The sequence below is a fragment of the Pseudophryne corroboree genome, chromosome 8, assembly GCF_028390025.1.
Source record: "Pseudophryne corroboree isolate aPseCor3 chromosome 8, aPseCor3.hap2, whole genome shotgun sequence".
Lineage (NCBI taxonomy): Eukaryota > Metazoa > Chordata > Amphibia > Anura > Myobatrachidae > Pseudophryne > Pseudophryne corroboree.
The window spans coordinates 76378518-76391059 of NC_086451.1; the positions used below are offsets into that span (position 1 = coordinate 76378518).

At 47.1% G+C, this 12542-nt stretch overlaps 1 protein-coding gene across 1 annotated transcript in view; it reads right to left on the bottom strand.

Moving 5' to 3' along the window:
* Positions 1 to 12542, bottom strand: part of AIF1L (allograft inflammatory factor 1 like) — a 116558-nt gene that overhangs the window by 38105 nt on the left and 65911 nt on the right. The window contains exons 4-5 of the mRNA XM_063936702.1: positions 7152 to 7193; positions 5188 to 5350 (exon numbers count right to left, since the gene is read on the bottom strand). Coding sequence (XP_063792772.1) covers positions 5188 to 5350; positions 7152 to 7193 — 205 coding nt within the window. The remainder of the gene's footprint in view (positions 1 to 5187; positions 5351 to 7151; positions 7194 to 12542) is intronic.

The window sequence follows — 12542 nt, forward strand, 5'->3', positions numbered from 1 at the left end:
CTGAAGCCTGTTACTTTAGTGCATTCTGCCCGTCTGCGTTTTGCTGACTTCCACAGCAGGGTGTTGCAGCCCGTGGCCTGTGATCTGCCTGGGATCAGCAACCTGCCTGCATGTCTCAGCAATCTAGTGGGGGATAAGAGAGGACAGCAAAGCCACCAGCTGCAGCCAGCTGCTCTATAATGTGAGAGATACATGACCCAGCACATTCCAAGTGACCATTCAGCCATCCTGCACACTGGAGAGGAGTGTGATGCCCACAAGCCATAAACAGCAGTGGCCAGCATGTGGCTGGAATTAATAACAACACCCAGGGTCACAGAGTCTTTCACTGTGACTCCCACCTCCCTGATTCCTCACACTCCCTGCATTTAGCACAGAATTCACAGGAACATTAAACTAAAGACTGGCTTATTCTTCAAGCTTGGATTTAAATATTTCACCACTTCAGCCTCAATATTTGCCATGGTTGTAACCGCACCCACTATGTATCACGCAGCCCCACCCCACCCCCTCCGGTGGGCCACAGTCACATCCCCTGTCCCAAACTGACCTTTCCCATTGTTGGAAATCAAGAATACTCCAAACATCTGGTTTATATGGCCGGCCCACGACCTCAAACCCGAGCATGTGTTACTACGGCATCCGGACAGAATACTGACCCTTAATGTCAACATGTTCTGAATGCCGACAATGACATTACGTCTACATGTAACACAGAATTTTAATGTTCAATTTAAAGTTAGGTTTAGGTGAGAACAGTGAAAAATGCTATGTCAACATTTTGACTGTCTATGGGGGTCATTCCGAGTTGATCGTAGCTGTGCTAAATTTAGCACAGCTACGATCATTCACACTGACATGCGGGGGGACGCCCAGCACAGGGCTAGTCCGCCCCGCATGTCAGTGCCGCCGACCGCCCCCCCCCCCGCAGAAGTGCAAAGGCATCGCACAGCGGCGATGCCTTTGCACTTCAAGAGTAGCTCCCGACCACCGCAGCTTTAGCGCGCTGCCCGGGAGCTACTCGTCTCTCCCCGGCCCGCAGCCGATGCGTGTAACGTCACGCAGCCACCGCGGACCGCCCCCCCCCCCAAAGGTCCGGCCACGCCTGCGTTGGCCGGACCACACCCCCTGAACAGCGGCTTAACGCCGCCGTCCAGATACCTCCCACCCAGCGACCGCCTCTGTCTCAGAGGCGATCGCTAGGCAACGACGGCTGCCATGCGCAGTTCCGACCCGATCGCTGCGCTGCGAGAAACTGCAGCAAGCGATCGGGTCGGAATGACCCCCTATATGCACAATGTTGACATAATGAACATATCAACACAACGGTCATGTAGACATTATGTTTGTTGAGACCATGTAGACATTATGTTGGTCGACATTAAGAACATGTTGGCAATTTTGTTGTCAATATTCTGTCGACATTAAGAATGTTGACATACTGTATCACACCACACCTATTACTGCTTGTACCATCTTATTAAAAATATTATTTTGTTTGAGTTTTTGTCCCAGAGTTAAAATCTGGCACCCACCAATGCACAGTTCAAATGTAGTTACTGGATAATCTGGCCCTATAGGTGGCGCTGTGACTTTGCAACACCTATTCTGCTACAGACCTGTATGGAAAGGCGCTTAGTGGTTGTTCCAAAGCTGTTGGTCAGTTCCCAACTGCAACTTGTAAATTTCAAGTTTTTCTTTCTTTCAATAATATCCTTTTTTTTCGGGATGTTGACAGATGTTTATGGAAATCCTTCATGCCTGACATCACAGCACTGATAACTATAGTGATATCAAACACCCATCACTGCCAATTTCCTGGGGACCTTACATGCAGCGGGATTACAGCTATAAAGACAAACGAGGTTCCCTGCGCAGAATTACTCACACTCATGGGCTTCACCAAATATATATACAAAATTTAAAATACAGTATGAGTCAAATAAATACTGCTCATAAAAGGATTTTCTATTAATATGCAAAAGCAGTATTTGATGGTTCTAGAATGACATTGAAAAATACTATTATAGCCAAATTAAACTGTAATACTTTCTGCCTATTAGCTTCCAAGTCCCTTTTTCGCTTTCTTAAGGTCAAAAGCAGCTTTGTGATTTTTGGTGACAGGTCCATCTCATTCCCTAAACTGTCCGTGTTTTCAGACGGATCTCTTGTTCCAAAGTTAGGCAATGAGGATGATGGCTGTAAAACCAGACATATGGGGGTCTATTCATGAAGCAGTGAAAAGTGTGGAGAAGTAAGCCAGTGGAGAAGAAGTTGCCCATGGAAACCAATCAACATTGAAGTAACATCTATAATTTGCATACTATCCAATTGTACGGAGCAGCTGATTGGTTGACATGGGCAACTTCTCCACATGCTAACAGATGTGTCCTTACATATTGTTGCTTCAGTTGCACCAAACAACCCCTCTCTGCACCAGGTCCTGTGAGACCCTGTTAGCACCATGCATCTTTTTTTGAGTCTTTTTACCTGAAAATGTATCTTAGTCACAATACAATATGACTAGCAGGAGACTGTGTTGATTAATTTGATATATGACACTTGTATATTTGTGTGCGACTTAGTCTCTGAATCTGTATATGAAGTGCTACCACTTGCCAAGTTTCTTTGTGTTTCATATGCAGACTCAGGGACACATCAAATCAGCACAGTCTCCTTGTGCGTCCTAGTTGCATTGTGTTGCATTTTTGGCAAAAAAAGGTCGCCCAACTCTAGCAGAGTCTCACTGTACCTGTCAGCTCACTCCTGCCAGGCACCTCCCACTGTATGGCATATTGTGACTAGATGTATGAGGACACATCTGTAGATACACATTTTTTCCATGCACACAATGTGGGTGTAATTACGGCGAGGGGCACTGAGAGGGGGAGCGGGTACTGAATACCCGGGCTTGCTGGAGGAGCATGGGCCAGTTGCTGAAGGGGATTTTACCATGCCGTGCATAGCGTTTTATTTCCAGCGTTTTTTAAGGGAACATGGTCATGCCTCCCTGAATTCGCCACGCCCACCCCGGTACCCAGGCCCCATTGAGCTCTCAACCTCCCTGATAACGGCTGACTTGCATCAATTACTGCGTCAGCCCAGCTGTATGCAAAACTCTTACATATAACAGGGTCGAAACTAGGATTTTCGGCACACAGGGCAAGGCAATAAATTGCCCCCTCCCCCCAAAACAAAACAATAAAAATAAATAAAGTACCACTTAACATTATTCCGCCCCGCAGGAGAGAGAGGGTGAGATAGAGAGATGGGAGAGAGATGAGGGATAGAGAGGAGTGGGAGGGAGAGATGGAAGAGAAAAGAGGTGTGAGGGAGAGAGAGGGAAGAGAGGAGAGAGGGGTGAGGGAGAGAGATGAGGGATAGAGAGGAGTGGGAGGGAGAGATGGAAGAGAGAAGAGGTGTGAGGGAGAGACAGGGAAGAGAGGAGAGAGGGGTGAGGGAGAGAGATGAGGGATAGAGAGGAGTGGGAGGGAGAGATGGAAGAGAGAAGAGGTGTGAGGGAGAGAGAGGGAAGAGAGAAGAGAGTTGAGGGATAGAGAGGAGTGGGAGGGAGAGATGGAAGAGAGAAGAGGTGTGAGGGAGAGAGAGGGAAGAGAGGAGAGAGGGGTGAGGGAGAGAGATGAGGGATAGAGAGGAGTGGGAGGGAGAGATGGAAGAGAGAAGAGGTGTGAGGGAGAGACAGGGAAGAGAGGAGAGAGGGGTGAGGGAGAGAGATGAGGGATAGAGAGGAGTGGGAGGGAGAGATGGAAGAGAGAAGAGGTGTGAGGGAGAGAGAGGGAAGAGAGGAGAGAGGGGTGAGGGAGAAAGAGGAGGGATAGAGAGGAGTGGGAGGGAGAGATGGAAGAGAGGTGTGAGGGAGAGAGAGGGAAGAGAGGAGAGAGGGGTGAGGGAGAAAGAGGAGTGGGAGGGAGAGATGGAAGAGAGAAGAGGTGTGAGGGAGAGAGAGGGAAGAGAGGAGTGAGGGAGAGAGATGAGGGATAGAGAGGAGTGGGAGGGAGAGATGGAAGAGAGAAGAGGTGTGAGGGAGAGACAGGGAAGAGAGGAGAAAGGGGCGAGAGAGAGAGAGAGAGAGAGAGAGAGAGATGGGAGAGAGGGGTGAGAGAGAAAGGAAAGAGATGGAAGAGAGGATAGAGTTTATGGCTGTCATTAAGCCTCTCAATTTTATCTGCCCCCTTCCATTACGACCTATTACTTCCATACAGATAGCTCAGACACAGAACAGAGGAGAGTGAAGGCAATAAGAGACAATGCAGGAGGTTCTTCTCATTATACAGGGTTCAATACCTTCCTACTCCCATCTCCAACATGCCCTGCACTCTGCTCCACTGACCCGGAAGTCCCCATACAATGACGCACTGCAAAACAGCAGGGCAGAATAGGCATAGCCGCAGTGCATGGGAGATGTTCACAATGCTACCTCCTACCACATCGTACACAGACAACAGCGCGGGTTCTCGCAATACACTACCGTAGATAGTCAGGCTGGTGGCAGATGGTGCGCCCACACACAAAATGCATGGTGTGCGCACTACAGCAGTATGATAGCAGCATTCTTCCAATAACCACACTGCCCTACCCTAGTTACTGCAAGCACCTGTGAGAACGAAGCCCCATAGAGCCAGCGCCGGATTTTGTGGGGCCCTGCACGGCACCCCCTCCAATCCAGCACTCGGGGCATGTGACCCCTGGGCAATGCAATGATCAGTGCCCGTGCTTAGGGGTGTGGCTATCATCCAGAAGGGGTTTGGCCAGCCACCACAGAGGCTTGGCTAACCATAAGAAACTGGAACAGACTGGAACCTAATCCCTGATGGAGGGGATGGGGCCCATGGCCAGCTGGGCCCACTGGGGGGTTTCCCCTGTGACCCATTCCAATCATGTCTAGAGAACCTGACACAGCATTTGAAATTTGTATAGTAGGAGGAAAATATTGCAATCAAATACTTCACATACCTAATTAATGCTACTTTGAAGCTAACAATAATTTTCCACCAACAGGAAGGGTTTGTCAGCAAATATTCCACACAAAAAAATGTCTGGCATGAGCTCTTGATTGAAGTTTGACCCAATAATCTGAATTCAGAGTCTTAACAGAACCAATGATTTGTGTCACTTCCAGTACACTTGTTGTTTTGTGTATATGAAAAAAAATAGAGGACTACTCACATTTTAAAAATTGATGAACGCTTTCCCATAAGCATTTTAACAAAGTCCCGGTAGCAGATAGAGTCGCTCATCCCCCCGGTCACCTCTGTGATCATCTTTTTGATCTCCAGGTGCGTTTTTGGGACCCCCATCTTCTCCATCATCATTTTGAGACCCATCATGTCTAAAGAAAGCAACAGATTAGAGGCCATGCATAGATGTAGTGTAATTAAAAGAACAAAATGTACTAATCCAAAAAGAATACGGGAGTTTACCAGTGACGTGCCTAAGCAGATACAACAGTAGTGGGTTTCCTGTAAGAAATGATTACAAGGAAACTAAACTAGAGTACGTCTCTACGGCTAATTGACCAGTGCGTCCTTCCATTTCTGTCAACAGGACAGGCCGACATCATATCTTATGGTGCCCAGCCGCTTATGTTACAGGTTACATACAGACCTCACTATCAGGATAAAGGGCTATGGACCACTAATGTAAATGAGGAGATCATTAGCTACTGGTAGTAGGAGTCAGCAGACAAACAAGATCTAAGTCAACCTGTAGAACAGGCCAGTAAGCCATAAATACAAATAAATCGGTCCAACTAAGTAAAGTAAAGAAATACTTAGAAAACTGTTTTATATGATCAAGAAATAACTAAAATAAAATCAGTTCTGAGAGTAGGATAAGGATTTAAGGGGTGATGTATCAAACAAGTCTCCTGGGGCAGCCCAGCATCTCAAGGGATGCTGGGCACGCCCCCAGAGTGATAAAATGGGGTTGGGCCACACCCCCTTCCTGAGAGGCCATGCCCCCTTTTGGTGACGCAACGGGTGTCTATGACCCCAGTGACGCTCCTGGATACATCACCCCATAAATGTGGATGCAATTAGGTACCATACTTAGGGCGGGATGTACTAAGGGAAAAATGCGGTAAAACCCCGTTTTCGTGGGTTTCATCGCATTTTCAAATGTACTAAGACCCCACCGCCGGTTTTTCGCCGCCCAGGGTATCGCCATCTCTGGATGGCATTACCCTATAGAGAAGCCTATGGGCTTCTTATCGCCGGCCACCGCAACCCGCCGCCGCAGACGCCTCCCCCCTCCCCCCTGGCATACTTTCCTCCAGGCCAGAGCCGGCCTTAGGCATAGGCAAACTAGGCAAATGCCTAGGGCATTTGGTATGCTTAGGGGCCCCAGCAGCTTCTGCTGATTAAAATGATATGCGGCATGCCTATATTCTGTGTGTGACTGCGGCTGTATCTGCATACAAAATGCTACGTTACAGTGTATTCCTGGAAATCACTGTAATGTATGCAGATACAGCCGCAGTCGCACACAGTATATAGGCATGCTGCATTTCATTTTAATCAGCAGAAGCTGCTTGTGCATCCTAGACACATAGTAATGCAAATAAGATGCATTTTCATAAACAAAAGGCGCCCGACGTTAGCAGAGCTGCCAGCTGACTCATGCCAGGCATCAACTAGCGGCAGTGCTAGGGGGCACCAGCCAAAATCTTGCCTAGGGCACCATATTGGTTAGGGCCAGCTCTGCTCCAGGCAGCCCTGGTCCCGGAAGGTAATCTCCTTCTCCCCCAAGCAACGCAGCCGGAGGCCCTTCCGGGTGCAGGGGATAGGAGGAGGCGCCGGGGACAGCCTGCTGCCTTGTTCCCGGCAGCTGAGGAGAGGGAAAGCCCACGGAGGTGACGGAGACCCCCCACACACCACCTTACAGGTATCCCGGGGGGCCTCCGTCACCGCATTGCGATGTTGATCGCATATGTTAGTAGTCATATGCGATCAACATCGCTGCGATGGACGGAGAGGAGTATGTTAATACATCCCGCCCTTAAAATAAAAAAATAATATTATTTGGAAATACATGTTTCCAGTTTCGAACTTCCAGCAATTGTGCGCAGAGTGTATCTTCTTGATTAATAAAACATGAATTGTGTCGGATCATCTCCTAATAAACTCACTCACCAATCTCCCCTTGATCGTTTAGGTCAAAGTCCATGAATTTGCCTAGAACAAGGAAAGAACAGATAATGACGATGAATAGAAGGAATTATAATGAATCAGCACACAAAGAAACCACCTTTGTATCGTTTCCTATAAATATTATATACTATAATGACAACTATTTAGTTATGCAGAGCTTACACCCTCTACTTTCAGCCTCTCCCTCATAGCCTTGTCACATTCACCAAAGGCAAAATGCAGCTGAAGTCATTAAATATATTCTTATTTTGGGAGATGACTAAGTAACTATTTCCGAAGGTTACAGCTCAGCAATAACTAACACCAAACTGCAATTGCTATTTTTAAAACTGTAGAAAGAAACTTTCATTGCCAAGAAACATCCATTTCCATGATTTCAGGAGTGAAGAAGTTTTATGTATAGACCAGTTTAATTTATGTAAGGACATATTTATCAGTTATCGGGGTTTAGACCTGATAATTGTTATTTCTTATCACCACTATTTGCGGCAATAAAAGAGAACATTTTGGCGGAATGTACTACGGTAATGAACACTTACAGGGAAAGGGGCTGAGACGTTAGCATTGAAATGATCGCAAATGCGATCATTTCACTTCTGTTTCCCAACCGCTCGGCACTACTGCACATTTGTGGTCTGCTGACTGCGCATGTGCGAAAGGCATTGCCAAGTAGGGTTCCTGTGAATCAATCTCTTGGTAAATTGCGCAAAGTGCACATAAGAGGCATCTGAAGATGGGGGTAGCTGCTGGGGCAACGTTCTGGAATTCTTCACATTCCTGAACTTGATAAGTCTGAGCCCAGCTGCCCCCATAGAAACATATAAGGGTCTGCTTCTGCTGTTGGAAATGGAGGGACCACGGCAGATATCGGAGATATTTCCTGCAGTTCCTCCATGGTACATTCAGGGGATCCTTAATATTTGCGGGTGTCCCATGAAGACAGAAAATATTGTTTAGTAAATATGCCTCATGGACAAAAATAGATCAAACCAAAAACATGACTAAATTCTATAATATAAATAACTTATTAAAAGCAGAATTTTATTGTTATCGTTAAGAGTAAAGGGGGTAATTCTGAGTTGATCGCAGCAGGAAATTTGTTAGCAGTTGGGCAAAACCATGTGCACTGCAGGGGAGGCAGATATAACATGTGCAGAGAGAGTTAGATTTGGGTGGGTTATTTTGTTTCTGTGCAGGGTAAATACTGCCTGCTTTATTTTTACACTGCAATTTAGATTGCAGATTGAACACACCCCACCAGAGGCGGATTGGGCATAGGGTTTTTCCCCAGGGAAGATTCCCGGTGGGCCGACGCACCCACGGGGCCTGTTTTGTTTGAGGACATGTGGTCCTTTTTATAGACATAATGAATACGATGCAAAATAATCTGCATATATGAAAATGACTTTGCCACTTAGCCTGTGATTGCAGATGATCTAGTGTTGCTCTGTCTGCCTGCTTGGCTGACATATAAGATTGAGTGAATAGTGATTGGGATACGGTTGGTGTAATAAGCAAGAAAATATATCTTTCTAAAGAACTATATAGTTTCCTAAATTCTGAAGGTGTATCATATAATGTGCTCATAATATTTCATTTTATTTCTTTTTAACTTCCCCCTTGATGCTGGACATGTCCACTATCTGGAAAGTCTTGGGGGGGAGGGTACTGCTGCCATGGCCCATGGCTAGACCTTACACCTCTGGTGCTGCCCATGTGGGGCCACTAGTACAAATTTCTCCAGGGCCGCTTTTTGTTCCCCATCCGCCCCTGCACCCCACCCAAATCTAACTCTCTCTGCACATGTTATATCTGCCCCACCTGCAGTGCACATGGTTTGCCCAACTGCTAACAAAGTTCCTGCTGCGATCAACTCGGAATTACCCCCAAAGTACTGTAGTCGTGCACAACAAAAAACAAAACAAAAAAAAACTAATTTTTAGAAAAATTAACAAAACAAGATTTGGAAGCAAACCAATTGGAATGGCCTTTGGTAGGTGAACCAGCTCGCAACCCAATGAACCATTGGATACATAGGGAGGAAGAAGGCACAAGTCAAGGTCCCACTTCTAGGGCACTAACTTGAAATTGAACAGGACCAATATAAGTTTAGTGATCTGAATTTAACAGGTGGTGGCTGCTTTAAAAGTAAAAGAAGAAAATAGTTTCAGGTCGTTTGGACAGGGACGAAACTAGGATTTTCGGCACCCGGGGCAAGTCAGTAATTTAGCGCGACCCCCCTTCCCCCTCCCAAAAAAAACAAAAAAAAAAAGAGATATTTAAAAAATATATATATTAAATAAACAAATAACGAGGGAGAGTGGGAGCTGCAGATATATTAGAGGAGAATCCATAACACTGAGCTTGATTGTATTGACAAAAAAGAGGGGGGTGTAGACGGGTTGGGGGAAGGTGAATAGAGGGAAGAAAGGATGGAAAATGTCTAGGAAGTAGAAATTATAATAACTCAGACAAAAGTTATAATAAGTTAAAACATAACAAAGCAAAAACGAAAGATTACATTTAGAACAGGAATATCATGTATGTCTATGAATCAGAAATGCGTCTTAGTGGATGTGATCATCCAGATGCCAGTGGTCTACTTTTTTGGGATGATCCATGTCAAATATTCAGATGTAGATTATACAGTTGCAGGGGTGCGGCGTCCTGCTTCCCTGAATAGTAAAGTTTGTGCACAGTAAGGTAGTGTACCTTTTTGCTCGTTCAATCCAGGGATGATTTCTCGATCCTTGGTGAGGGTGACAGAGGATGTGGAATTGCAGGGGCTTTACATTCTCACTGACCTCAGTGCAGCACAATCAGGCACATTTTAGAGTCCAGCTCCAACCTCCCGCTCCTCGTCGCCTTCTTGGGGGATGAGACGTCGTGACATCTCATGTCCCAGTGTCAGCTGCACAGCGCCGTCAGCATCTTGTAGTCCTGACGCTGCCGGAGGAGGTAAGAATGCAGCGCAGGCGGAGGAGGGAAGAATGCAGTGCCGGAGGAGGGGAGAATTCAGCGCCGGAGGAGGAAAGAATGCAGCACCGCGGGTACAGACTCAGCTGCTGAAGTCGGATGATTCGTCTTCCGTCCATGCTCTGCCGCCAGCAGCAGCTCTCCCAGCAGCTGCCACTGCTGCTGAGAGTGCTGCTTCTGACGGTGGAGCCTGGAGACAAGCAGAATCGTCCCTGCACTGCAGCTCCAGCCGGGGTGGCTTGTCTGATGGTCCCTCTTCCGCGTGTAGTGTCTCTCCTAACAGCGATTAGCGTGAAGACACGTTAGTTGTTGCGTGGAGCCATGCAGGAGGTGGAGAGCAGCTGGCTGAGGGAGTCGGGCAGAGCTCTCGGCGCCCCCTCAAATCAGGCGCCCGGGGCACGTGACCCCTTAGCCCCCCCTAGTTGCGGCCATGGTTTGGATGGCATTCAGCCATTGTAATGCCATTTTTGCATTTTATCACGGAGAGCCTCACAGGTTGTAGAAAGGAAAATTGGAGAACCGGCATTTTTAAAGTCTATTGAAAGGAATTATCTGGATGCTCCATTAGGTCTTCTGTCCTCCCATGAAACACCTATTGCCATCCCAGAGATCCCTTACAACCATTTACAGTAAAGGGCCCCATGCACTAATGCGACATGTCCGACCGTCATGTCGCAGGCGATTACCCCGGCAGCTTCCCGGGAGGCAGGATCGCATACGATACATCGTATGCGGTCCTTTTGCATATACAATGTATCGCATGCGATCCCAGCCATCCTGTGGGGGTCGGACATGATTGTTAGTGCAGTACATTCAATCTAGGGGATCCGATCCAATGCTCACGGGAACGCGCATCGGATTGGAAATACCTCCAAAATGCCTGATTTCACCCGATATATCGGCCCCAATGCCCGAAATCGGATGAAATCGGGCATTATCTTTCTAATGTATGGGGCCCTTAAGGAGAACAAACAAATGTAAACAAATACAGGGGGCAGGGCAGCAAACAGGAGCATGTGGAATATAAAGCAGCTCTCTGAGGGGCAGGGGATTGCCCTAGACCAGTGACGGGGAACCTTTGGCAATCCAGCTGTTGTTGAGCTGTTTGCTATTTGGCCATGCTAAAACTGTAGCAGGGCATGCTAGGATGTGTAGTTCAACAACAGCTGGAGTGCCAAAGGTTCTTCATCACTGCCCTAGACCAACTTGAAATTAGTAGCCGTCTCTGACACAAATATGGAATAAAAAGTTCCAAGTTCACAACAGAGCTGCTTATCCAGCGTGCCTGACCATCCCGCTTTCCCCAAAATATGACTTAATGCACCCATTCACACTTTGCTGCTTCAGTGCCACAGGGGCTTAATATGGTCATTGCACAAACTTGAACCAGCTAAGCAAGACCCCCAAAATCAGAGCTAACCTCTGCCCAGAGCTGACCATACACCCAACCTCTCCACATAGGGAAAGGTTGGGTGTATGGTAGCTGTACATTAGACACGCACACAGAGGATAAGGGGGTACTGGAACCAGAACAAGGGGAAACAGTGGGTGGCAGATTAGAGCACAGACACATGGAAAGGGCTGCCTGGAATGTGCTCAATCCCCCCACATGACCAGGATGACCCCTTGTCCTTCAGAAGGTACGGAACGTACAATCGGTTTCCAAGATGCTTCATTGAGGTGAGGTCCGTTATCAGTCAGTGGAGGAGTGGTTGCCAGCAGAATGTGAGAGCGTCCAACGCCAATCACAGGCACAGTTGTGATGTCATCAGATTCGGAAATTGAAATAGCCCTTCATTGATTGGTAGCTGTAGTCACTGAGCAGGAGTCCAGGGAGGTCGGTTCTCACAACTGGGTGGGCATTTAAACTTTCCTGCCCAGCTGTGATGTCAGTCACAGCAGCCAGTGATCTGGCAGTTGGCGGATCTCCTGTACGTACAGCCAGACATGCCAAAATATCTGCAAGATACATCTGCCTTAGCTATGATGCAGGGCCAACGCGATATGTCTGTGCACGATGTTGCTCACAGACATATCAGGTGTACACACCCACCGCACGCAACAGGTCTATATCGGTCATCGCGCGAAAGAAAGAAAACTCTATGTAGTGTGTACCCAGCATTACAGGCTTCTGGGGTTGTTAGCAATAAGGGCTCTGCACACATTACAGGATGCAGTGTGTTGGAAAAGCAGAGTGTCAATGATTCCTGCATCTCACAATAGGGCTGGACATCATTTCTGCAAATACAAATTCTCTCATATTTTGCCCTTACCTACCTTTCATGGAGTATCTGTGATTACACAAAATGTAGGTGTACAACGATATAACAGGGGTGATTCTGTAGACCAGGAAGTGACTTTTGGCCGTATTGTTTACATATGTTAATGAGCCTTAAT